The sequence below is a fragment of the Cryptomeria japonica genome, chromosome 2, assembly GCF_030272615.1.
Source record: "Cryptomeria japonica chromosome 2, Sugi_1.0, whole genome shotgun sequence".
Classification (NCBI taxonomy): Eukaryota; Viridiplantae; Streptophyta; class Pinopsida; order Cupressales; family Cupressaceae; genus Cryptomeria; species Cryptomeria japonica.
The window spans coordinates 35,672,340-35,698,683 of record NC_081406.1 but is presented as its reverse complement, the minus strand read 5'-3'; the positions used below and the strand labels follow the sequence as shown (position 1 = coordinate 35,698,683).

General features: G+C 35.4%; 1 protein-coding gene across 6 annotated transcripts; it reads left to right on the top strand.

The window, feature by feature from the left end:
- The first annotated feature begins 219 nt into the window (after positions 1 to 219).
- On the top strand, positions 220 to 19,747 carry LOC131047398 (uncharacterized). 6 transcript variants are annotated; one of them, XM_057981275.2, is made up of 10 exons: positions 223 to 458; positions 592 to 1,564; positions 4,827 to 5,015; positions 10,793 to 10,885; positions 11,024 to 11,206; positions 11,327 to 11,429; positions 11,679 to 11,864; positions 15,625 to 18,275; positions 18,387 to 19,063; positions 19,251 to 19,747. In XM_057981275.2, the coding sequence occupies exons 2-10, from the start codon at positions 1,349 to 1,351 to the stop codon at positions 19,390 to 19,392; spliced, it is 4,440 nt and encodes a 1,479-aa protein (XP_057837258.2). In that variant the 5' UTR covers positions 223 to 458; positions 592 to 1,348; the 3' UTR covers positions 19,393 to 19,747. The 6 variants fall into 6 exon arrangements, with proteins under 6 accessions (XP_057837261.2, XP_057837260.2, XP_057837258.2 ...); XM_057981276.2 differs by having other exon boundaries at positions 224 to 1,564; positions 18,387 to 18,714; positions 18,808 to 19,063; XM_057981278.2 differs by having other exon boundaries at positions 220 to 1,564; positions 19,229 to 19,747.
- Positions 19,748 to 26,344: the final 6,597 nt, after the last annotated feature.

Below are 26,344 nucleotides of genomic sequence, written 5' to 3'. Positions count from 1 at the left end.
TAAGAACATAAGGATGAAAGAGGAGAGAAATGAGAGGTATGTAATTTTCACCATTACATAATTGAACAGACTTCGATGGGGAGGTTATCGATGATATGACATTATACTGTTGTTGTCAAACGGCAAATTGTACTATTTCCCGACAATAATAATTGCCAAATCATCTGATCAGGGGATGGAGACGATTGAAGGTCGACATGTCTGCCAACTGGGCACCATGTCCACGTGTTCAGGAGCTGAATGAACGGAGGAAGGCGACCTCCCCACACTCCAAATCCCGTTCTGTGCCGTTCCGTCAGGCAGGTGTACAACGCCGTTCATGTATAAACTAGACCCTTCTCTGTACCAGCAATCTTCTTTCTTGCCGTTGTTAATATTTTTATTATTCCCTCGAAATATCTTAAGCGATCAGAGGTGCTAGGTCGAACCTCTGGGAGTTTCGATTCTCTTACACACTGGTTAGTATTTTAGTCAACATTATTTTTTTGCCATTTCTTATTAGGTTATAAGTCGCTCTGGTTCTTGTGGTGCTGTTTGTCCACATTAATTAACGTGGCGGCCCCTGGCCGTTGTTTGGCTTGTAATATTTAGAAGTGAAATTGAGGAAGGTGAATATATACGCAGAGGGGCTTTCCGGCTGCCCCTCCGGTATCCTGTCGCTCTCTATAGAGCCCTATACCAGGCCTCTCTTCACGTGGGGCTATCCTTCTGTGGAAGGTTCTGCTTATCTGGTGTGGAAGTGACTCGGTTATTCTTGAAGCTGGCCGTTAGATGATCTGGGGAAGTTAGGGTTTGGTCTGAATTGTGGACTCTGTACAATGAGAGGCTGAAATGAGGGTTTTGTTCTTCTCATGGAGTTGTTTGCGTCCTTATCTGGTGCGTAGCTCTGTTGATTATGCGGAAGGCGACGAGCCACTGGTGCGGAGTTCGTTTAGAAAACATTCTTCGTGCCATGGTTTCGAAATTACTGATATTTTGAGTGCAGGGTTCATCTGGATGAGTTAGCCTGAGCAGGCTTTGTTTTAAATTGGCTGCAATCTTGGGGTTGTCGCCATTCTCTTGCAGGATTCTCAGTTATTAATGACAACTTGTACATATTGGATTTTATGTAGTACTTTATTGGAGAAGCAGTCGTCTTCTTGCTAGGGAATTTGTATAGGTGTTAGAGTTGAAAGCCATTGCAGCATTGCAGGTTCGTTGTGGGTAGATATTGCTGGAAAGTAAAGCACCCCAAAGCCATACCGTTTTGTACAAAGGATATATCTTAAAACCAGTTTGGCGTGGTCTCTCTCTCAGTTGAGGGAGAGAATAAGAAACGGAAGCACGGGGATAGCTAAGGAGAATTTGCATGGGCGATCATGAAGGCTGGGCACAGCCAAACGGCCTCTTGCCCGGCGAAGCAGCATTTGTCACACGACACTTAGACCCGGAAAGATGGACTAAAGCTGAGGAGAGAACCGCAGAGCTGATTGCATGCATCCAGCCGAATCAGCCCTCCGAGGAGCGGAGGACAGCCGTTGCAGATTATGTGGAGCGCCTTATCCACAAGTGCTTTGAATGCCAGGTAAGAGCTGGTAGCTACTTTTTTTATTAGGTTTGTATGTCCAGGTGCAAGATTATAAAATATAAAAATTTAATATGATGGATGTTTCTTGATGCTTATCCAGGAATTTGATTCAAATAACGAAAACCTGCGCTGTCAAAAGTTTTGAATCATTACATGCATTGTAATTAGGTTTCAAACTCAAAGAAAAACTAACTGTGCTGCATTACGGAAGCACATCTCTGACAATATCAGTGCACTTTGGGCATAATAGACATGCAAAAAGATCTCACAAGGCACTCTATATTGACAAATATATGTATAGAAGAGAGTGAGAAACATTTTCATTGCATTGACATTTCAAGGGGGGAATAACAATCGTGATAGCTCAGTATAATACATAGCATGTCTTTAAATGAATTCCAATTTCTATTTCTTCAATTGCAAAATCTAAATTCAAGATTGCTGCAAAATAACTTTTAGTCATATTATTGTATTCATTATGATATTGAGGTTGTTCATAAGTTGACATGTGACTCCAATAACCCCGAGTTAGTTTGTGTCAGTTGGGTTCATACAACTTAAAAGTGTTATCATAGCATTCAACAAATTTTAGACTAGGTTCTTTTAATTCATTTTAAATTTTCATCCAGGTTTTACAGTGGTTCTAGAATATTTCAGTTTGGCTCAGACAACGGTTTCATAGCATTTTGGTTTATATTGTCTTAACAAATTTGTGTCTGTTTCATGAATGAAATTTATAAGCTACGGTAGGAACAAATTAGGGTATAAAGCACATTTGGTGGTTGTGCACACATCTTTTGCAAGTTCAATCTATACACAAAGCTCTCCAAGTGTGGCTACTTTAAAAAGAAATTTGAGCTTTTGAAACACCATCTTTTTATAAAAATCCATACTACCAGAAATTGAAGAATTTTTCAATGTCAACGAGATAGGTTAGTAATTCCTTGTAGATTGTTTTTCCTAAATCTTTCTTATACAGCAATCCCTTTAATAATTCTTATTGAGGATTGGAGGATGTTTGCTTGTGATCAAAATCAATGAGACAAGTTTGAGTTAATAAAGAAAAATTTAATTGAGACAACCTTCCATTTGACCATTCTCTGTAATGCATTTATACCAAAAATGAGTAACAGCGTTGATGAAGAAAAAGTGGTTACAAATGCCTAATCTCAGAACTCTAGATGTATTCAATTAGAAGAAGTATTTAAAATAAGAAGGTTGGATTTTGAAGTGAGGTGTGAAGTGCCCAATGGATGTTATCAAAGGTTTTACAAGGAAAAATAAGGAATTGAAAATATAAAATCAATATCATCGCCATGTATGGGGGAAAAATAAATAATTACAGACAATTCCATTTACAGGGATTTCTTCATTATTTGGTTTCTATGACTATTCTTTTCTATTTGTTGAATGTTTTATCCACCGAGACCATACTTTTTTAATAAACCTATTGGTAATGTGATTGAAAGAAATTTGCAACAAGCATTTGCAATAAAGCTTGTGAAACGAAAGATAATTGTTGGTGTGTTTTTAAGCACAATTGAACACAAAATAAAATACCAAGGTATCTTATCCTCTCAACAAAATCTTCCCAAATGCTAAACTATGTGATCAATTAGAAGACTCCAAGGTTTCTATTGTCGGGTCTCAACTTGTGGATAAGCTCAATTGGTCGTTGTGATTGCTGTTAATTCAAGGGGACTTACGTTGAATACTTGAATGTTAATCGTTTGGATGTTGCTGGATTTTGGATTCTAACTACTTACTTGGAAAATAAAATGGCAAAAGAGATAGGGTTCGAGGAGACTATACTACTCCTAAGAATGCAAGAGACAATGAATGACCTTTGGTGAAACTTGACTAAGCTTTACTTTGCCATGCAAAGCAACAACTCTACAAAGCATAGTGCGATCTTCTAAGGAGAATAAAATGATGTTCAAATCACTATTAACAACAACAATACCATCAAGGCAATGCATATCAAAGTGTGAATAGCGATTGAAGTTAAGCTTATTTAAGGATTCCAGTTGACCACACAAGGCAAACTTACAATCAGCAAATTGCTAGTGGTATGGATAAATGACTTTCACCATTGATCATACACAAGGTTCTTTCATTCATCTAAACAACATGAAAATGAATTGAGAAGTAGAGACCATGCAATTTGTTGAAATAACACATTAAATGCACCATAATTTCAATGAAATCATATGTTCTTTACGACAAAGTCTTATCAATAATCTTTGCCTTTTCCTAATCTAACTTCTATTCTAACCGCTAACTTCAATCTATCTATTCTTCAACTATTCTAACATTTACCTGCTATTATTAACCATTTACAAATGAGTGATTTGAGCCTTTTATAGGTTTCTCAATACAATTCAATGGCTCAGATCAATGGTCAGGGTTACAAGATGGAAACCCTAATTAGGGTTTGTTATAACAAACTTCCTTCTGGCCAATAAAATCATTACAATGAATTGGATATATGTCCATCTTGATTTCTAACCAATGAGAGAATAGGTTAGGTACATAAAATAGTATTTGATGAGGTGCCATGTGTCACTTGCTCCACCATGAGATGAATCAAGTTCATTGAACTTGGACTTGCCGATGTGGAAGTAACTTGATTGGCTTGAATGCGAATAGGATGCCACATCAGCTCTTCTGAAACTATCTCCATTCCTTCATCACGTTCACTCTTCTTTACTCACTTAGAAATTTTCCTCCTTGTGATGCATTCACAACCTCAACCTTTGATTCATGAATTATTTTCTTCCTTAACCTTCTTTGATCTTGAAATTCCTTGCCTTGGACTTGGAACTTCTTGTTGTCTTGTTGCATAACCTAAATCCTTCCTAAATGCTGATGTTGTTTGCCTTCACCTTAACCTTTTGATGTTGATCCCTGACATTTGATGAACTCTTCACTATGATGAGGGGAATATTTTTTTTTTCTTTTTTTCCAAATATTTGAGGCACAATCTGTAAATGTATATTTATCAGGCTGTCTTCATCAGTTTAAAATTGCCATTTCTATTACTTATGAGCAAGTTGTATGTAGTACGTTGTTACATATGACATTAAAGTTAATACTTCAACCAAAAAGAGTAAAGTTCTTGGATGTTACAATGTTTTGGTAATTTTTGTCTACCATTTATATAATTTCTTCTTTTATTCTTCTGTGGTTTAGAGAAACTATACTGCTATTTTGAGTCATACTATATTGCTTCTAATTGAAACCCTTTCTTGTCTTTCAGGTTTTTACCTTTGGTTCAGTTCCACTTAAAACCTATTTGCCTGATGGTGACATTGATCTCACTGCATTCAGTTACCATCAATCTTTGAAGGACACATGGGCCAATGAAGTACGTGATGTGCTTGAGAGTGAAGAAAAAAGCGAGCATGCAAAATTCCATGTCAAAGAAGTTCAGTATATACAGGCTGAGGTATGTTTATGTCCAATTTATCTGGAATGATATTAAATTCTGCTATTTGGTTCTCCATGATACATTCTAAGTTTCTAACAAAAGATTACTTTTCTATAGGAAGAACCTTTTCAATTCTGTTAATTTTGCAAAATTTTTCTGGAACATAATTGGGTTGGAAACTCGCAAGCAGCCTTTTCAAGTTAAATGCAGAGATTGTAAAAATGAGGTTTATTTTTTTCAGAGTGTTGATCCTATAAAAAAGTTTTCACCTTTGTTTGCCCCAATCTGAGTAGCAAGTTCGTTTTCAGGACAAATTTCATTCTGCTCATGTCCTTTCTTATTTTATAGTTTGGATGGTCAAACCCTTGGTTTTGGATTTATATTTTTTAATATTTTTGGATATTTAGTATAATAGGAGATCCATGTTCATTTATTTTGCACAATACAAGAGATGATTTTTTTAATTAGGAGACTTCTATTTATTAAAACCAGGAGTCTGTTGTGAATGGTCAAAGGGTTGGAATTGACCATTTTTTACAAGTGATGAATTTTTTAATTAGGAGATATCTATTTATAAAAACCAGGAGGTCTGTTTTGAATGGTCACGAGTGTTGGAACTGACCATTTTTATAGGTTACCATATCAATATCTATAATACGGAATACCCTTATTGCATTGTAGGGTTTTGGAGACACCCAATTTAGGAGTCTACATCTAGAATATTAGAATGTCTTGTTTGAAGCCCTTGGATGCCAAGGAAGTGAAGGAAAAAATTGAAAATATATTTGCAAGATGTCTTGGTGGAGAACATCTTACTAAGAGGGCTTAAAATTAAACTTGATGCATAGAATGAGGATGTTGTGATAAGAACATTCAATTCAGGAGTCTACATCTAGAGTATTAGAATGTCTTGTTTGAAGCCCTTGGATGCCAAGGAAGTGAAGAGAAAAATAAAAAATATACCAGCAAGATGTCTTGGTGTTTTGGAGGAGAACATCTTGCTAAGAGGGCTTAAAATTAAACTTGAGGCATAGAATGGGGATGTTGTGATAAGATGTCCAAATAATAGATGAGAATGTTTTCATTGAGGGACCTATGTGCTTATAAAGTGGATAACTGAGAGGAATATGTGCCAAAAGGAAGATATTTGGTTGCTGTTTGTTTTCATTGAGGGACCTATGTGCTTAAAAGAAAATAGCTTTGGTTAATAAAAACTTGCTTGGGCATAGGATCACGTTATCTTTTTGGAACTATATTATCATCGAAAGTAAAGTGGAGTTTACCATAACCATATGGCTAAAGATAACAATTTGAGGGATTTTATATTATACTACTCAGATATATTAAATACAAATATTTGTTAAATTCCAAGAGATATCAATCTCAAGGCACATATCATAATTGCTGGTTTTATGCTTTACAAATTAAGACGGGCTCGAGGTTGATATCTCTCTGTGTTTCACAGATATTTGTATCGAAGCTATCTCAAGAATATATGTTACAGGACATGAATACACAAGTGCATATAGACTTGCATAAGGCATGCACAGGTGGAAGATTTGATAAGCACACAGAAGCATGAACAAGTTCAAAAATGCAAAAGCATGAAGAAGTACAAGCATGCTTATACATGCAAAAGATTCTTCAGATTGGAAAAATAATAAAACCTTGAAACAATATTCTCAACAGTGACGGCATTGCATAGCAAGCTACGTGATGGCTAGTTACACTGCATAAGGAATTGTTAACCCCAAAAGATTTTCAATGTCACATTGTTAGACCCAAAGGAAACAAGGAATGATTTGTCAAATCTGTGAGTTATCCATATTTTTAGTTTACTTAATTAACATACATTTTCTTTACATTCATGGTCATATTAAGCTTTGGAATATAAAACGTGTCAGTTTGATAAAACTTCCTTGAGCAGATCTGAATTAAAAATCCTTTTCTATGTCATCCTAATGAAAAAATTTCAATAGATTAAATGAGTTATTATCTGTCAGTTCTTTTTGAAGCAGTTTAATGTTGGTTGCCATTCAAACATACCGTATTGTTAAGGCAAAAAAGAAACTGTATGCCACCTAAATGATTAAATGTGCTTTTTTGATTATTTATGTCTCCTCCCATTGTTGGCAAATCAGTCAATTCTAATTTGATCAATCTTGAAACTTGTCTTGCATTTCACATATTCTTTCATCCATATCCGTAGTCAAAAGAACTTTGTGCTCAACAGAAATGTGTTTTGATTCTAGAATGCTTTGAATGCATTATTATGTTGGCCTATGTTTAACTGAATTCAATTCACTAATATGTATCGCAAGTGTAACAGATCACATCTTGTTGCCCTATACATAGTGTGGACTCCTTGCCTTTCAAGTAACTAGAGAAAGTTCTGTATGTTTCCTTAGGTATATATACACATTGTTACCATGTTACCATATTAGAAAAGTTTCTTAGATTTGAGATGGGAAAAATTCAAAATTTAAGGGTTTCAATAAAAGTTTGGGAGATATAAAAGCATGTAAAAGTTGACATGTCACTATGAATGATCAGAAAGTTAAATTTTGTGCAACAAAATAGTGACATAAATTAATGAATTAAATCTTTGTGCAAATTTTTGGATTTTTTTTTCCAATCGTGCATTTATTCATTGATAAAGAAATGGATGATATTGTTGGCAAGATTGTGACATTCATAATTTAATAGATGGCAAAGAAAAAGCGGTGACCTCCAAATGATTAAGATTGAAGCATATAATATGGTTGACTTTGATCAAATACAGAATAGACAATTATGAGGAGCAGAGGTATTTAAAGACAACATTTTATGTGTAGAAAAGTATATGTGCAGCAATTAATACTTTCAGAAGGAAAGGATTATTATTATAAGACAACAGTGATTATAAATGATAAGGTAGCGACTAAAGACAAAGATTGAAATACACAAATGCACTCCAAGCTACTGCTTGCTTCCAAAGAATTATCCAAAGCTTCCAACAAGGAATCACACCGAACTTGCAGCATCAGTATTAAATGATCTTTGGGTATCAGCGGCATCCAGCAGTGAGGATTATTCTTTCAAGCATATGCGTAAGAACTAGTATGAGGAATCCGATATGAATATTGGATGTGAGCAATACGATATACAGACTGCAAATGATAATTATGACAGATCGTATCATATTGTATTGAAGCGATGTGAAGAAATAAAAACAGACCACAAATGATCGTTGGAAAATATCGATTAACCTTGAGGAGGTTCGAATTAATCAAAGTCAAATACAAAGACCATGATAGCGATTCATCTTCATAGAATGTGGTTTTTGTTCGATGAAAAATGCCTAATGAGAAGTTAAGCGGCAATTATTGAAAAGCAGCAATTATATATAAAATATATGCAGCGATATATAAACATGTTGGGCATATTCACTTATCTGATGGTTGACCCGTGTTTGAATATCCATTTGTAAGCAGCAATAGAAATGAATAAAAGAGCAAGGATTAATAAAGATGAGTTTCCAAAGGTAGCGACCGATCAAGTCAAAAGTCAGCATTCAAACGACCATAAGAGAAAGTGTTCGTGGTACACAAAAGTTACAAATCAAGAAGATGTTCCGCAGGCATGGAGGAATCGCAAGTTGGTTTTTTCTTTGCCACGAGATCACTGATTTCTAGAGCAGAGATCATTGTTAGAAGACAGCGATCAAAGCTACCAAAGTAGCGATCATATTAATATTTAAAGACAACAGCGATATTTATTAAAAAGTTATGTTTTCATAAAGACAATTGATGATCAAGTTAATGAAAGAAGATTGATAGCAAGCATCCACGGATTAGTATATCAAAAGGCATGATTAATTCTTCAAAGGAAAAACATTTATTCAGAGGTGCGATCTATTAAGAGATATAATTTTGCTTTAATAAGAAAAATAAATAAACCAAAAGACAACTATTGATTTATGAAATGTCACAACTTATCTATGAAAAGAAACGTAGAAGATATAAAAAGAAGTGTTGATCAAATAGGAATTGAGAGTGTTGCGTTAAAAAAAGAATGTAGTGAGTGTGGAGTGAATGAGTGTGAAATAAAAAGATATATCTAATCATATACATCAGCCAATGAAGAATAAACATTAACAGGACTATTTGCAGAATTGTAAGGAGAATATGAAAATTATTTGAAAACTGGTAAGCAGATTTATGAGAAGCTTGTAATGATTTATTTCTGAGTATAGAACAGACATAAAGGAAGAAAAAGGGGGCAGATAAGTATGAAGACTGTTACAGACCTGTATTGAAGAATATATGCAGTCCATGTATGAGTAATAAGTGCAGAATATGTGTAAAGATATATGCAGATTAGATAAAGAATATATGCAGATTTGTAAGGAAGATATATATACGTGATCAAGGCAGATTTGTGAGAAGATTATAATCCATTCAAGATGCAAAATACAAGAAGGAAATTGAAGAAATTTTAATGTCCGTCATCAGTTGAAGAAGCAACATATTGAAGGTGGAATCATAATTTGGAAGTTGGTGCTTCCTAAAGGAGAGATTGGCATCTCTTGCTGAGTTGGTGCTTGGTTGTGGGAGTTGGTGCTTCCAGTGGGTTGGAGCTCACAAAATCAGAATTGGGAGTTGGTGCTTCTAGTGGGTTGGTGCTCACAAAATTCAGAATTGGGAGTTGGTGCTTCTTGTGGGTACCAGCTCACAAACAAGCTTAGGGGTTGGTGCCTACATACATTGTAAAAGAAGAACAATATAAAAGTATTAATTCGCTGTGGTTTTCTCCTGTAAGGGTTTCCATGTATACATCTTGTGTTCTATTTGTGTTCATAATAGTTAGATCACATGTGAATGTTGGAATGCAATGAACATGTTTATAAGACAAGTTATATGCTTGTGATTAAAGGTCAAAAAGGTAAAAGTTTGTTAACATACTGATTCACCCCCCCTCTCTCAGTATATTCTTGTGCTCTTCATTTCATTTATTCCATGTTTCGTTAAGGGTTCCTCACAAGGTTATATAAACTTTTACCTTCTTATGTCTCAATGTTTAACCTCTCAGATTTATCTACTCTTTCTTTGTTCATCTTTCTTTTGTACTTTTCTTTAGTTACTTTTATTAACCTAGAGTCGTTTTACCCTACTATTTTTTGATCCATTATATAGAGTTATCTAAATATAAAAATATTGCCCTCAGCAGTAAGCTGAGTATCAGAATATTTGTTTAGTCCCCCACACAAACATGGTTATGTATATTACAATTGTTTGTACTTTATATGGATAGGTAAATGTTAATTTTTGGACATGTAAGGGCATTGATTGTTATTGTTAGAGGGAAGCTGGAGTGCTACCATGCAAAGTAGGCAGCAGCAGACAGTTGTCTCATAGAGTGGCTTGCTCCAATCATGAATGACCCCCAAAACCTTAATTAATCTGAAACAATAAATTATTTTGCTGGATTTGCACAGCTTTGAGCTTACAATATTGTGGACTGTCGTAATTTTTGGTAAATTCAAACACTACTAGTGAACATTCAAAATGAGCAGTCCTTAGGCCTTAAATTGCAGTTGCCTTAAGGTGTAAGGTTTTACAAGTTCATCATCCATATTCTAGACCACCTTGTGTTTTGACAATGTGGGTTTTCGTTAGATTTTCCTTTTTTGTTGTAAATTACCTCTTATCATATTTATCAAACTCACGACAGCTTGTTTGAATTTGATTTAAGCTTGTTAGCTTATTAGGTAAGGGAGGATGATCTGTGTCCTGATCCTCTCCTGGCATATGCAGGTGAAGTTAATCAAGTGCCTTGTGGAGAACATTGTAGTAGATATCTCCTTTAATCAGCTTGGTGGATTGTGTACTCTATGTTTTCTAGAGGAGGTGTGGACAAGATGGTGACCATTCTTTTCATTGTTTGATTACGTAGTCACAAAAGTGCACACTTTTCAATTTTAATTATACCTAAACTGCCCAATTAAGAAAAATCTATAATTTACTAACAGGATTCAATTTCTGCAGGTAGATCATTTGATAGGGCAGAATTATTTATTCAAGCGCAGTATCATCCTTGTCAAGGCTTGGTGCTATTATGAAAGTCGTATCTTGGGTGCCCATCATGGGCTTATTTCTACATATGCTTTGGAGACCTTGGTCTTGTACATATTTCATGTGTTTAATAAATCTTTTAGTGGGCCCTTGGAGGTGACGTTGCTTATCAAGCTTCTTATGCTTAGTAAATTTTTATGACAATCCCATGTAGTCTATTTGTGTTTAAAGTTGGAAATTGCTGTAACTTGTGCTCATTAACTTGAAATGTTCCAGGTTCTGTATCGGTTTTTGGCTTTTTTCAGCAATTTTGATTGGGATAACTATTGTGTTAGTTTGTGGGGTCCAATACCTCTTTCTTCCCTTCCAGATATGACAGGTATTACTTTTCCCATGTCTCATCTAGTCGATAATGAAAGTACATATGAAAATTATAATCTATTCAAAAAACAGAAAATTTCAGTGCATTTTATTTTTAGAATTGTTCATTACATATATTTGGTGCATGCCACATTTTTCTATCTGTGTGAGCTTGTATGCATCGTGTCTATAATTTTTGTTGATCTTGGATCTGTTTTGTCTATGAAATGGTTTGTTCACAATGCTTGTTTTTGGATATTCTGCCCAGCGGAACCACCACGGAAGGATGGAGGCAAGCTGCTTCTTGATAAGGAATTCCTTGATGCTTGTCATCATTTCTATGCAGTTTACCCAGTTGGTCAGGAGAATCAAGGCCAGTCTTTTGTATCAAAGCATTTCAATGTTGTCGATCCATTACGAATAAGTAACAATCTTGGACGCAGTGTAAGCAAAGGTAATTTAATTTGATGCTAATGCCACATTCTAAGTGTGAATATGGGGAAATATTAAAGTAACCATGAACCCAGACACAATGTGTAATGCCTTTTTCCTCACATGCTTCTGTGGTTTCGATATTAATCCTTTAATGCTATAACTGATATCTGGAGGATAAATTCATTAGCATTTTTAAATGCGTAGCTTTGGCAAATTGACATTTTTTAATATCTACTCTGTTTATTACTAGGAAGAAATAGATATGTGGCTGCTTGATTTTGTTACCATCCTTCATAATGTTAAATTGAAAAGTACTTAGGATGGTAAATGTAATAATCAAATTTGGAAAAAGAAATCATTTGTTTTATGCAAACTTATTATTATGAATCACATATATTGCTTTTATTTCATTGAACCCCAAGGATACATTCCCCCTCCCCTCCCCTTCCCCCCCAAATCCCTGCGTTCTTGGAATGGGGTTGTTTCTGGGACACAGGGACTTGGGGGAAACTTCCCCCCACTGCACCATCATTGTTGCTGGGATGCCGCCAAGATGTTGGGGATAGGGAGACGTCTCGAGAACTTTGAAGAGTCCCCTGACTGTTGGGGACACCTAGGAGTCTCCTGTGGCCCTTTCTTAGAGACTCCAACTGAAAACAAAAAAAAGGTGATAGCATTGTGAAAAGGACCCGGCAGTTGCCAAGAGGAACACATCAATTGACCTCAAAGAGATTAAGGAGGATGTGATTCACAAATAATAGGGCATAATAAATAATCACTCAAAGAGAAATGGAATGGAGAGTGACTCTGCTGCTGATTGGGAATGTAAATTCACCATTTTTGGAGATGTTATTGCACAATAGCAGAAAGGTCATTGCGTTTGGAGAGTGCAACATTTGAAAATGCATCACCTATATTTATAGTTGTATCAGATTGAGAAATGTGATCATGTGAGGGGTTGATTGATGGCCATGCCAGGAGCTGAGTCATCATATTTGGATACCTTTTTTTATACTAGAGTTATTTGTGGATACAGATGTATTAGTGTGCAATTGTTTGCAGTATCTGTCTCTTGCTTTTGGGGTTACTTGGTTGATATGTCCGCGAGTTAGCTAGATTATTTTCTTTCTTTGGCATATTAAGATGCTTTGGAGAGATTCATTTTTTTTGTAGCTTGATTTGAGATTTGGATTATAAGGGGATTGTTGGCATATTTGCATATCTCATATCTAATGATAAGTCTATATCTAGTTTGGATTGTGAGCAGGATTTGTTGGATGTCACTTTCAGACTTTGGATTATTCTCCTTCTCCATAGTTTTGCTGTCTCATTGATTATTATTAACATGCTAATAACCAAAGGGGACATTATACTTGGTGATTAAACCACCCACCTTGTATTTTAGGTACCCTTGGATTGTATATTGATGGTATTGCAGGAATGAGAAATGAATGATGCTGCTTTACCATGTCTGATCATTTTTCTCCGATATTGTTTTTTTTCTTTTCATTTCTATCTACTCTTCATTCTCTACGACTGGAATTTGTGAGTTTTCTTTTAGCATGAGAAGTACTAAAAAGCAGTCTAAACTAAAAGAATGCATGCAAGTTATTGAATTTTTGCAACACTTCATTTATATTTACATGGCCATCTTTCTTATTTTGCTAGCTTGTCACCATACATGCGTACTTCAATATATGCTTGTATATTTTTCTGTATGCATGCATTCTTTCCTATCACCAATGATTCTAAGATAATTCCATAAGAACATGACAAGCCTTTCTATTAGATAATCCAAGTGTTTCATAAGAAGGTAAATCCACAAGATTCCCCTTTTGTGCTTTTCTGATAAAATCAGCCTTGTTCAAAATATTTGAGCATGCTTGATCTATTTAATTTTTAAGATGGTCTAATTTCTTGCAGTTTAAAGATATATGCCTTTCAATTTCAATCATACCTTTGATCAATCTCTTCTTAGCTAGGGTATGTGTGCCCCAAATGTTCTAAGATATGATCTTCATTAATTTGATCTGCATTCTTCAGGTCAGCATAGCACACTGTCCAATAGAGTTTGTGATTCTTTTGCAACTGACCATCACTTACTTTTGGATCTCTATCTGATTAGGAACTCTTACCTACTTGATTGACTAGAGTTTACCTACTTTTTGAGTGACTAGCGAGGATTGATCAAGTTCTTCTGTTGGATGGCCTCCTATAGTTTCTGCTCCTTGATCAGAATCAATTATGCCCTATTATTCATGTGAATTTCATCTGGGTTTGATGACTGATAAATATTTCCTCTCTCTGTTTCAACATTTGAGAATAATTTGCATTCATTTTCTATTAATCTGTTGTTTCATATTCTTCTGCTAATAGATCCTCTATTGCCTCGGGCGATCCATGTTCATTCAGAATCACATCCTCCTTAATCTCTTTGAGGCTATTTCCTTAATCTATTTAATCCATGTTCATGTGTTACTGTTTGTTATTTCATTCCTTGGTTGTATTTACGGGCAGTATTGAAAAGTAACATTTGTGGCCTCTGGTTAAAGTCTTGAAATGTAAATGCTTGTGGTTGTTCTGTTATTGTGTTTGGAAAGTCTTTAACACATTTCTCTCTTATCTGAGTAATTTATGAGCACTCACAAATCTTGCTAGAATAAATTATGACATTGAGAAGCATTAATCAGGGCTTGCAGCGTAGGATTTTAGGAACTTAAATTCTTTATCATGTTTTCTGGGAATTTTATCATTGGAAGCCCCAGTGCTTTTGCCTTGTCATCTCATCTCAATTGTCAAAATGTAGATCATCATTTATATCTCTGCCCCTTGGATGATTTATGGTCCCATGTGCTTTCAGTGGTTTGTATTGTGATCCTTTCCAGTTTCATTGCAGCTGCCAGCGCTTATCCAATTATATTTATATTTCATATAATGCTATGCACTGTAGCTATCTTGTGGCTTTCGACATTTGGTTTATATTATAAATTTTCATTTTTATGGCTTATGCTTTCTTTTGATTGAAAACTTGGATTGGAATTCCCAATCTTTGGATCTGTGTATAAACTATTAATCAGAATATAGGAATTTTCCTTAATCCTTGAATCTTAATTATTTTATTGTTGCATTCACAAGGAGGGTGCATGTGTACTATTCAGATAGGCATTATAAGAAACATTTGCATCTGTTCAAACTGGAGAATAATTTTAAATGCTTTCGACACAAAATCTGATGTTAATTGCTTTTCAATATTCAGCTTCTCCAAATTTTTATGTTTATTTTACATTTATGGTCACCAAACTATATAGCACTTTCATTTCAAAATTGTACCAACAACCACAGGCAATATGAACATAATACATGTCTTAACTATTTTTAAAAATAAAAATGGTGTGAACATCTATTCAGCTTCTCCAAATTTACATGTTTATTTTACATTTATGGTCACCAAACTATATAGCACTTTCATTTCAAAATTGTACCAACAACCACAGGCAATATGAATTACATGTTTATTTTACATTTATGGTCACCAAACTATATAGCACTTTCATTTCGAAATTGTACCAACAACCACAGGCAATATGAATACAATACATGTCTTTTAACTATTTTTTTTTAAGATGGTGTGAACATCAATCTTTTTTAACTAAGAATACCAATTAAAAAATCTAACTTATTTATGAGATATGTTTGTTTTAATGGATGATTTGAGCATCACAGGGACCTTCTATTGTGGTCTATGTAGAGTAAAACAATTGTTCATTTTATATTTGCAGGGAATTTCTTCAGGATACGCAGTGCTTTTGGCTTTGGTGCTCGGAAGCTGGCACGGATACTGGAATGCCCCAAAGAATGTATTATTTCAGAAATTGATCAGTTCTTTATGAATACATGGGAGCGGCATGGCAGTGGACAGCGGCCTGATGCACCTAGTCCTGATGTATTGTATCTTCAACCATCTAGATCAGATTCAAGTGATAGTGTTCGTAACAACAGAAGCCTTGGTATTTTTAATAATGATGATGAAGAAAACACAGGTAAATGTATTGGTCAGTTAAAAATGATTTCTGATCGCTTGCTTTCATTCAATATACAAGGGGATGGGAGCAAACATGTTCAGGGGAGTTCAAGTCCACTCACTGGGCTTGTAACACATCATGCTGAAGACAATAGCTCTGCTAGTTCTTTTGATCAAGAACCTTTGGTAAGCCAGGGTGTGCTTTCCAAACACAGTAATACATCTGAAGCTTCCAAAATCATGACAAATAGATATCATGATCAGCAATCTATTTCAGATAAATCATCCAAGTATTCAAGCTCTGAAAGAAATGCTACAAAAACTTTAAAGGGATTAAAGGTAGACACTTCAAGGATCGATTCTGAAGAAAAAGGAAGATTGCACATTGTAAGACCTCATTCAAGTCCTGAACTCACAGGTGTGCCCAGTGAAATTCCTCGAGCAAGGCGAATCAGAGGGGAAATAACAGATGCTGGTAGAAATCATGCTTCTTCTGTGAGGATTGAACATGCTGTTGTTGACCGGCGAAGAAAGAACATGAGCTCTGATTCCTCCAGTTCTCTTACATCAAAAGCAACATCAGTAAATGAATCAGTGCCTTTGAGATGGAGCTCATCTCAGGAGAACATTGATTCTGATGATTTAAGCGACTCTCAGAATGGTGCCAACATTTTCTTTACAAGTAACGATTGCCAGGATGCTGGTCTTGATGTTCAAAGGGAAGAAGTCACACAACCCAATGGAACAATGGCAGCCCCTCTTCTTACACATAAGAACATGCAGGATCCAGTTAATTTGATGGGTATCCCACACCCACAGTTTGTAAATAGACAAGCCTCACAAATTCATTTGCCAGTGAATTTTGCACCTGTAGCTGTCCCTATTTCACCCTCAGTTTTCACTTCAATGGCATATGGTCCAGCAAATCTCTCAGGAATGGTTCACACAAGCCTTCCCCTAACTGAGCCAGCTTGGGGACCTGGTGGACAACCAGCCTCCTATTCAAATATCCAGTTCCCTCAAGGTGTTCCATCTGCATTGCCACCGTATTTAGCAAATGTTGGAATTGGAACTCAAGCACATTTAGAAGATTCGTCCATGTCTGAAAAATTAGGGGTATCAGGATCACATCATGAAGAAGAGGAAGTGCATTACGATACTAATTTCTGTCAAAGATTGGAGGACCAGGGATCTCAATGTGGGCATGCTGGACCGGATATGAAGAATGGAAGGGCTTTTCATTTGGCTCATTCAGAAACACTGTCAACAAGTCTTGAAAGGCCTGCTTCTCCTCGGGCACCTGTAGGTACATCCACAGGCCTATTTCTGAAAGGACAGAATAAACTTGTTAAAGATGTCAAAGGGCTTCCTCCAGTGGGACAAACAGATTTTCCTTCAGCTTACAGTCCTCCCATAGATAAACACGACAATGGAGAGCTCAGTCAGAAGGCATTGACGACAAGCAGTCAAGAAATTAGTTCCTCCAGAACGGTTGAAACATGGACTGGGGCAACAGGAAGGGTTTCCAAGTATCTTAATAAGAAAGCCAGAGGAAGGGGAAACAACAATGTTGATTTTTCAAATTCTAAGCTGAGAGACTTTTCATCATCTGGGAAATCAAATATCAATTGGCAATTGGAAAACAGAATGGATGGAACACGTGCAGGAGATGAGACTAGTAATCAGGATAAGCATTTGTTTGGAGCTGCCAATGCAAGTTCTCTGAACCATGGAGACCGCTTTATGCCACCTTTGCATGGAAGTAGATCAGCCATACAAACAGCATTTTATCCAACTGGACCTCCTTTTCCATTTTTCACTATGCTTCCTGTATATAATTTTTCTTCAGAGGGGGTAAGCAACGAAGAATCATCAAGTCCATTTGAGGGTGTTGATCCCAGTGATGATTCATTTGATAATCGTCTGGATCAACCTGAACACTGTCTTGATATTTCTTCAGCCTATGATTTGGGGGAAAGTTCAGAGCATTCTTATATCTTTCCTTGTTCAAACATAGGAGCTGTTGAGGGGTTGCCTGTGGAGAATAGGGATGAGATGAAACCTCATATTGATATTCTTCAAAGTGACATTCAAAGCCATTGGAGGAATTTGCAATATGGACGCTTTTGCCAAAATCCACGCATCCCTAGCCCAATGATTTATCCATCACCAGTGCCGATGCCTCTATACTTGCAGAGTCACTTACAATGGGATAGCTCTGGGAGACCTTTGTCTAACATGCTCACTCAATTTGTAAGCTATGGGCATGGATTTGTTCCTGTTAGCTCTTTGCAGCCCAATTCAAATCGACCCAGTGGAAATGTGCAACGTTTCAATGCACCTAACCGATTATTTGGTGAAGAACTGCCTAGATATCGTGGTGGTACTGGAACTTATCTTCCCAATATTGTAAGTGACAGAATTATATTGGTTGGTTCACTTATTGTTCATCTATTTTCATTTTTTTTAGCAGAATGAGCTTGTTTTTGATAGATTGTAACTGAGCATATGTGAATATAGAGACCATACAGAGAGCGACAATCATCAGGAAGCAGAGGAAACCGTGTTACTTATGGTCAAGATCGCAATGACCGTGGTAGTTATGGTCAGGACCGCAATGACCATGGAGATCAGGATGCAGCTCCCAAAAATAGGAGTGGTGGACGTGGTCAAAACAAACATGATGCCCGTAATCAACCTCAGAAATCAAATTCAAGAGGTGAGAGGAACTCTGAGGGAAAGATTGTGGATAGGGTATGGGATTATAATAGGCATGATAATTTTCGGAGAAGCTCATATCAAGTGCCACATGCTCCTTTTGCATCCGGAAATTCTTCACTAAATACAGGTAACTTCATGCCACACATGTCTGGGGGAATGTCATATGGAATGTATCCTTTGCAGCCTATAAACACAAATGTTAATGTTCAAGCAATTCCAGGAAATGGGCCTGCTGTTTCATCAGTTGTCATGCTATATCATCCATGTGATAATAGTATGGCCTTTATGCCTGATCCTTTGGAGTTTGGGTCATTGCGTCCTGGACAATTTGGAGAGGCACATGAAGGGCGGTATAATGACGGTGGTACAAGAGTGAATGATGGACATGTTTATGAACCGAAGCATAATTCTTATCAGGCTAACTCATCTTCTGGACGTTCACCGTCAGATCAACCTTCGTCTCCTAAACACCAAAGGTAAATTTGACATTAGGACATGCTATGTGAAATGTTTTGTTGGTTTTGAAAGTGGCTAATTTAAATATTATGTCAGTTGTCAAGGTTGAAAGTACTTTATTTATTACAGTTGTCTTATTTTTCTCCAAAGGAATCTGGCATAATATCTTAGCTGCATCTTAACAGGGACCTTTGATTATTTTGCCAGATCACCTACACAACACAGTTATCAATTGACAGAGGAAGATTTTCCACCTTTAAAAGGAGGATCCAATAGCTTCAACGCAGGAAACAACTCTAACAACAGAGGCTCTCATTATCAGGCATTCTTGGTTACTCCATCTTCCTAAGAAATGGGCTTGTAGAAGAAATGCTGCTGGGTTTCTTGTTTTAAATTAAAATCATAGAATCTAGAAAGCTTGTTGTACATTGAAGTAAATTTATTTTTTCTTTCCCACACAGTAACTTTTATCATTCATTCAAAGCTACTACTTTGTATGCTAACAAATTTAACCTGGTGACATTGCCTATTTTCCAAAGGCATAGCAGCGGGAACATTTATTCTGTACTGTAGGTCTGCCTTGAAAAAGGCACTTTGAGATTTCGTCTAATATTTTTGAAGGCCTCTTTATCATTTTTTTCAGTACTGTTTTAACTGTAGCATATTAATCAACAAAGAAAAATTAAAATCGGCTTTTCCAAGAAGATGGCTGATAGTACTTTTGTCCATATTGTTAGATGCCATTTTTATGAATATTGTCCTTGCTGATATTGTAATGGAATTGTCCAGAATTGCAACAGGGGCGTTTTTAATTTCCAACTTGAGTGTATAATATGCTTAAATTTTTATTGTCCAGGAAGAGCATGTCTGGATATGGTAACGTTACCTGCAGCATGCCAGCATTGAAGTTTAAATGGAATCCATATTTGATAAAAGAAAATAATGAACAGCATCCATGCTAGATCCCAACGTGTTTTAAATGATTTAACTTTTCCTCTTTTAACATATGGATTTAATTCAATTTCATGTTTCAAGTAACGTGTGTAAGCATCATATTCCAACACTGCAGCTGCTGTCCATGCCCCTACAAAATGAACTCATTTGAAAATGGGATGAGGCTGGAGGTTAGTAGAATTTTATAATAACTTAGGTGATTGCCTGTTTATTATGCTTGAGATGATTTGACCTGTGTGTGTTTATTAGGTGATTGCTTTAGGACAACATTAGATAGATGGAAGTGCCTAAATAGTTATTATTGCCTATTTATTATGCTTGAGATGATTTGACCTGTGTGTGTTTATTAGGTGATTGCTTTAGGACAACATGAGATAAATGGAAGTGCCTAAATAGTTATTAGTGAGAACTCTAATAGAAGAGTGCACTGGAGAAATTCAAATTTGCAATTAGTATGTTAATAGTGCTTGTGTAGGTTAGGTTAGTTATTTTACATACACACACGTGCTTAGACAAAAGAAATAGGGGAATGGGAGGGTTGTTACATGTACGGAAAGACAATTTTGAAGAAAGCTTTCATATATAGGTAGAGAAGGAACCATGCCTTAAAACTTAAGTTTAGAGATCTTTGCACTTTTTCCTCATTTACTAGTTTTACGTTTGTTTAATCAGCACAATAATGACTAATAGTTTGGTATGTTAACTTACCTTTAACGCAACCTTGTGTCATACTTTTCCGCTTTTAGAATTGGACATTGAGTTTCTTTTAGTCCTTAGTCTTTCCACCATGTTGGACACTAATGTACCTATCCCTTAGAATGTACCACGTGGTTGTGTCCAGCATGTTCAAAAGTTTTTTGTTTGTTTGTTTAAACACCTTTTATCTTCGCTTCGCTTCACATGTCTATCCTCTTTGAGTTTTTGAATGACAAAAAATGGTTGTATTATGAGCACATGGCAACCCATTGTAGCAACAACATAAAGGCAAAGGAAAGCAATATACTATATTAATTAGTGGTAATAGGCATTACGAAGCACAATATAAGCCCCATTATTGTACTTCAACTATGCTCAATTTTCAATGAATTATTAGCATTCCATTTTCCAAGGCATCTCCTTTGTTATTGTCAAATCTTTGCAAGATTAATCATCATCAAGGAGGTTTGGTTGTTTAACCTCCTTTGGACAAACCCCCAAAGTTGCCTATGACATCACCTTGTCTAGATACCCATTTCACTAGCATTGCAAGATCATAAAGGATTCCACCATGTTTGTGCGGATGTTTCTGATATAGAGACCTTAAACAAAGAACAAGAAAGTAGAATGCTAGTTCTATCTATAATCCTCCCAAATATCGAACAAACAACTGCATCAAACAACAAACAAATTTTACCTTTAATTCTATTTTCTGAGTATCTAGATTCGTTAAAAAGTTAATTTCCTTTTAGATTCTAGATTTAAAAGAACACTAATTAATAAGTAGAAAACAAAGAATATTAGCATAAAGCTAATTATTTATTTTTTCTTTAGAATTTGATGAACCCAACTTTTCCACACATTTATAATTCCTTTTCACATTTCTATTTTGAAATTTGATGTGTTCTTGGGCTATATACTCAAAATGTGATCAAGCATGAAACACAAATGAAATATTTCTCTTATGTTCAATTGTCACATCTGATTGAGCCTAGAGGCAAGTACACCGAAGATGGAAGACTTAAAAAGCCTCTCAAAGGCATCTCATTACACTAGAGAGTGGACATGCTCAAGATCTTTGATGTGAAAAAAATAGTATGTTGATGCTCACACTAGTAGCATAACTTTGCAGTCATGAAGCTTATGAAGATAACTCACATGAGAGTCCATTTGTAGATTCCAGAGAGAACTGATCAATGGGCAGTATTGATTGTGAAGATAAATGTATGTGATTGTTTGAGAGGTGTAGAGCCAAGAGAGAGTTCCATGCGGCCATTTGCAATCAGTGCACAAAAGAAATCCATGGCTCAAGGGACATTTTGATGAGAAAATGATGAATGACAAGGATACAAAAAATGACCTTTTTGGAATATCAATTCTCAAAATCTTCTTGATAAAATGGATGGAGGAGATTGCACGAGGATTTTGTAGATAAGTGGGAAGCATGAGTCAATGTAAATGCAATGTTTGTTTCAAGACACATGCATTCGACTAATTCGGGCAAGATTTGCCCTAAGTAATCATTCCGTGAATTGTCCAAACGATTAGCTAGTTTTAATTATTGATTTTAGTATACTACTGAATGGTGTGAGTAAAAATGAGAATTAAATAAATAATTTTTATTTGTTTTATTTTTGGAATGGGTAAGATGGGCCTAACTCAAAAAAATATTGAATTTATTTATTCAAGGTTATACATTAGAAGAATGATTGATTTATTAAATAAATTTTCCCAATCTATTCAATTAATGCTAGAAGAAAGTTTAAATTAATTAATTAAATAATTAACACTACTAATCAATCTTGGTAGACAACTTAGGATAATTAATTATATAAATGTATTTTATTTATTTAATATAGAAGTGATGATGTAAAGTGGATTGATGATAAGGAATTGTCCATGTTTAGAGATAATTTTAAGTGTTTACAATATACCAAATCAGTTTTTTATGTTCCATAGTTTCTCTTTGAAATAGACTTTAGTTGAACTCTTCCTTAAGCATGATCAATTACAAAAACCCTCACATTGAAAACATTACTAATCTTCCTATCTAAATGGTGAAAGCAACTTTGATCATGATATCCACCATGAATAAATTAATAAAAAATCATGTAATGACATTACCAACAAACTCCATCTCCTTAGGGACAACATAGGAAAACTTTTACGATGGAACCAAAAATTCATTAATAGGTTCTTGGTATACCCTTTAACCAACTACCTTTTATGGCATGGACACTCTTAAGGGGATTGGTCAAATCATGAGTGAATCTTCTCTCAAAGCCAAGCATCATTTTCAACCTACTTCTCCCACCCACATTCTAGGACTACATTGTTCAACCCACTTTGTATTACTTATCCCTATTGCTCTTTCTCAACTAATCTTGCACATAATTGAACCCCCTTCCTCTATGCACAATCAATACCCTCACATCGAAATCATGATCAATCTCCCTATCTAAATGTTAAAAATAATTTTGATTGTGATGCTCACTATCGACGAATCAAATAGAAATATAATGACATTACCAATAAGCTCCACTTCCTTAGGTACAACATAGGAAAAATTGGTGATGGAACCAAAACTTTGCAAGTAGATGCCATCTATACCCTTTTACCCATTACCACACATGGTATGGACACCCTTAAGTGAAATGGTCTAGTCATGAATGAATCCATCTCTTAAAGCCAAGCATCCTCCTTGACTCTTTTATCCCACCCATATTCACTTGCTACTTTGTTTACCCCCACTTCACATTACTTAATTGTATGCCCCTTCTTAACTACTCATCCTTCTCATGATTGAACTTCCTTCCTTTATGCATACCCAATTACTCCTCTCCTTTGTTTATTTGTCTCTAAATCCACACCCAACCTCTATGTCATTAGTTATCCTTTAAATGTACCTCTCACACAACCCCTTCCATACTTTCTTCATCTTGGTGCCACACCACCACTTTTTCATCACATGTATTTAAACCCTAGAAAGCCACTTTTAACTTCACCCAATATATCTACCCCTATTCCCCCTATCTACACTCCTACAAATCATTACCTTCCTACTATTAACCCTCCCATTCACTCCACCATTCAACATATTCTTTAAGAATTAGTTGTGATGCAAAATAAATCAATTTCATCCTTAAACCCTCCTTAAAAGATATTATCATTGACCTCAACTATAAGCCTCTCTTATTCTGCATCATTCCTATTTATTTGCATAGGATTTTGCGGTCACTTGTTTTGAAATGTACAATGGTAAGGGTAATCTCATGCCCATAGCCATTACTTCAAATTCAATTTGGCTCAATTTCCTTTGTGATGACAACCTATTTGTAATTTTTTTTTTCACAATTTAACTGTCTTCTCTCATTCTGATGGTCCCAATTTTGAACATTTTTTTATTACTTTTCAATGTAGGAGCATCCCATTACAACTTATCACTTTTCACCATGATCTTATTTTAGCTTGCAACAATAGCTCACATTCATCATTCCTAGATCCCCCCAAAAAATATATTAGATTATAGAAGGTTATTATTGTTAGAAGATCACAATTCAAAATAGTCAACACTAAGTTCACTAGGAAAGGTTCTAAGGTTTGTAGAACCTTTCCTTGCATTGCAATTTTCAACCCAACCTACCTCAAGGTACTACGTGATCAAAGAGACCTTAGTTAAAACCACATCAAGATTCTTCAACACCTAATGCTTAATCACTAGATTTTGATCGACCTACATGTTTCATCGGTCATTGAGATTGGAACACCTTGTGGTCAACACATATAATTCCTAAAGCTTGGAGTTGTTATATAATCACCTTTGGAATTCATTTGGAGGACAACGAGAAAAAGGAGAATGTGGTTAATTAAGGAATTGATCTTAAGAGAACAATAGCAAGTTAGTTAGAGATAGTAGAAGAGTGATAGTAGTTTTTATTATCATATATTTGTATGTAAGCTTGTAACAAGCCCACGGTTGCCTGTGAACAAATCTATATTTGTTATTTATATGGGGCATGCCAGTGATCCAATTATAATAATCTAGTGCTATTGGATTAATGAGAAGCTGCTTTGGTATTATGTGTTAATTTTGTTGTGTCAACTCTAAGCTTCTTGGTTAGACAATCATTTTCTCTACGCTTTCTGTTCCTTAGTACATCAAGTGGTATCAAAGCACATTTTAAAATCATTTGGGATAAGAGACATTTCTCTAGATTTGACGGTGAACAAATAATCAACTTGAAACAACATGCAAGTGTGTCAACAAAGTGTTGACTTTTAGGTAGTTGCAATCTTGTAGCTATATTGCTTACCAGAGGCAATTGCATCATATTTGAGGAAAGATGCCACCAAGAAGGATGCTTGGTATGACCAATGTTGTTGAAAGAATAGGAGTGTTAAAAATAATGACAACAATGAAGATCTGTTTGGATGAGAATGATGATGATGAATTAGGAGCTCAAGCTACAGATCCAAATGAAGAAACCCAAGAAGAAGAATAAGATCAAATCAAGATATTGAAAACCATCTCCAAGATTGGTAAGTGACCTAGAATTAAAATTTATACCTATGCGAGTAATTTGAATATTGAGGAATTAATTAATTGGAAATATTATATGGATGAACACTTATGAAGAAATTGAAAATTAAAAAAAAGAGTATGGTTTGCAAAAAGTAAGTTGAAAGGACATACTACTATTTGGTGAAAGGAAGTCCAATTCGTTAGGGTTTCAAGCAGATCCGAAGCAAATATGAACTAACAATTATATGCAGATTTAAATACAAAAGGTAAAGGAATAAAACAGGACATAGATAACACAGAGATTTAACGTGGTTCAGCCAGAATGAGTTACGTCCACCATACACAGCCATCCAATCTTTCTTATTATCCAGCAAAAATAGTACATCAACCTTACAATGCCTTAAGCATCCCAGCCGCTTATAACATGCGTTTTTAGGGCAATAAACAAAGTCGGCCTTTTTAGGGTTTTATTACAATGTTGGTTTTCATCAACAAAAACGACGAATATACGTGCTGAGTGTACAGTACTTTGCTGATCAGTCGCCACATATCAACACAATTATATTAGAATATGAGAGGAAAAGAAATAATTAGAAAGTAGGATATGTTGGTGACAAAATTGAATATAATCAATTTATACCTATTGATTATGAGCTTGAACAATTGAAGAGATCGCAAAAGCTAAGTCAAAAGGAAAAGTTGGTGGAGTATGCTAAATAATTTTATAAGATGATTAGGAGAATTAGATACAATGAAGCTAGTAAGGAGAACATTGTGTGATACTTCAATGGAATTAGAACAAGCATTCTAGAAGAATTGAGCTTTGTGAGGATGACAACTATGGAAGAAGCATACTAGTTTGTGTTGAAAGAAGAGGAAAAGTTGAACAAAAAATATTTGGACATAAGTAGAAAGGTAAATGAGGAAGGTTATAGAGAGGTAGATCACAAACAAAGTAAGGTCACACACGAGACATAATAAGGAAGAAAGACCATATCATAATGAAGAAAAATGTAATTGTTTCTATTATTGAGGGAGTAATGACATAATTTCCTATTGTAGACGTCTAAAAATGGTCAATGCTTGCGGAATCATACTTTAACATTTGTGCATTGCCTTATTTTAGGGT

Coding starts and splice junctions, on each gene's coding strand:
- LOC131047398 (XM_057981275.2), top strand. CDS start 1,349: ATGGGCGATCATGAAGGCTGGGCACAGCCAAACGGCCTCTTGCCCGGC. Junction 5,016..10,792: donor TTCAGTATATACAGGCTGAG/GTATGTTTATGT, acceptor TGGCATATGCAG/GTGAAGTTAATCAAGTGCCT. Junction 11,865..15,624: donor TGGACGCAGTGTAAGCAAAG/GTAATTTAATTT, acceptor TTATATTTGCAG/GGAATTTCTTCAGGATACGC.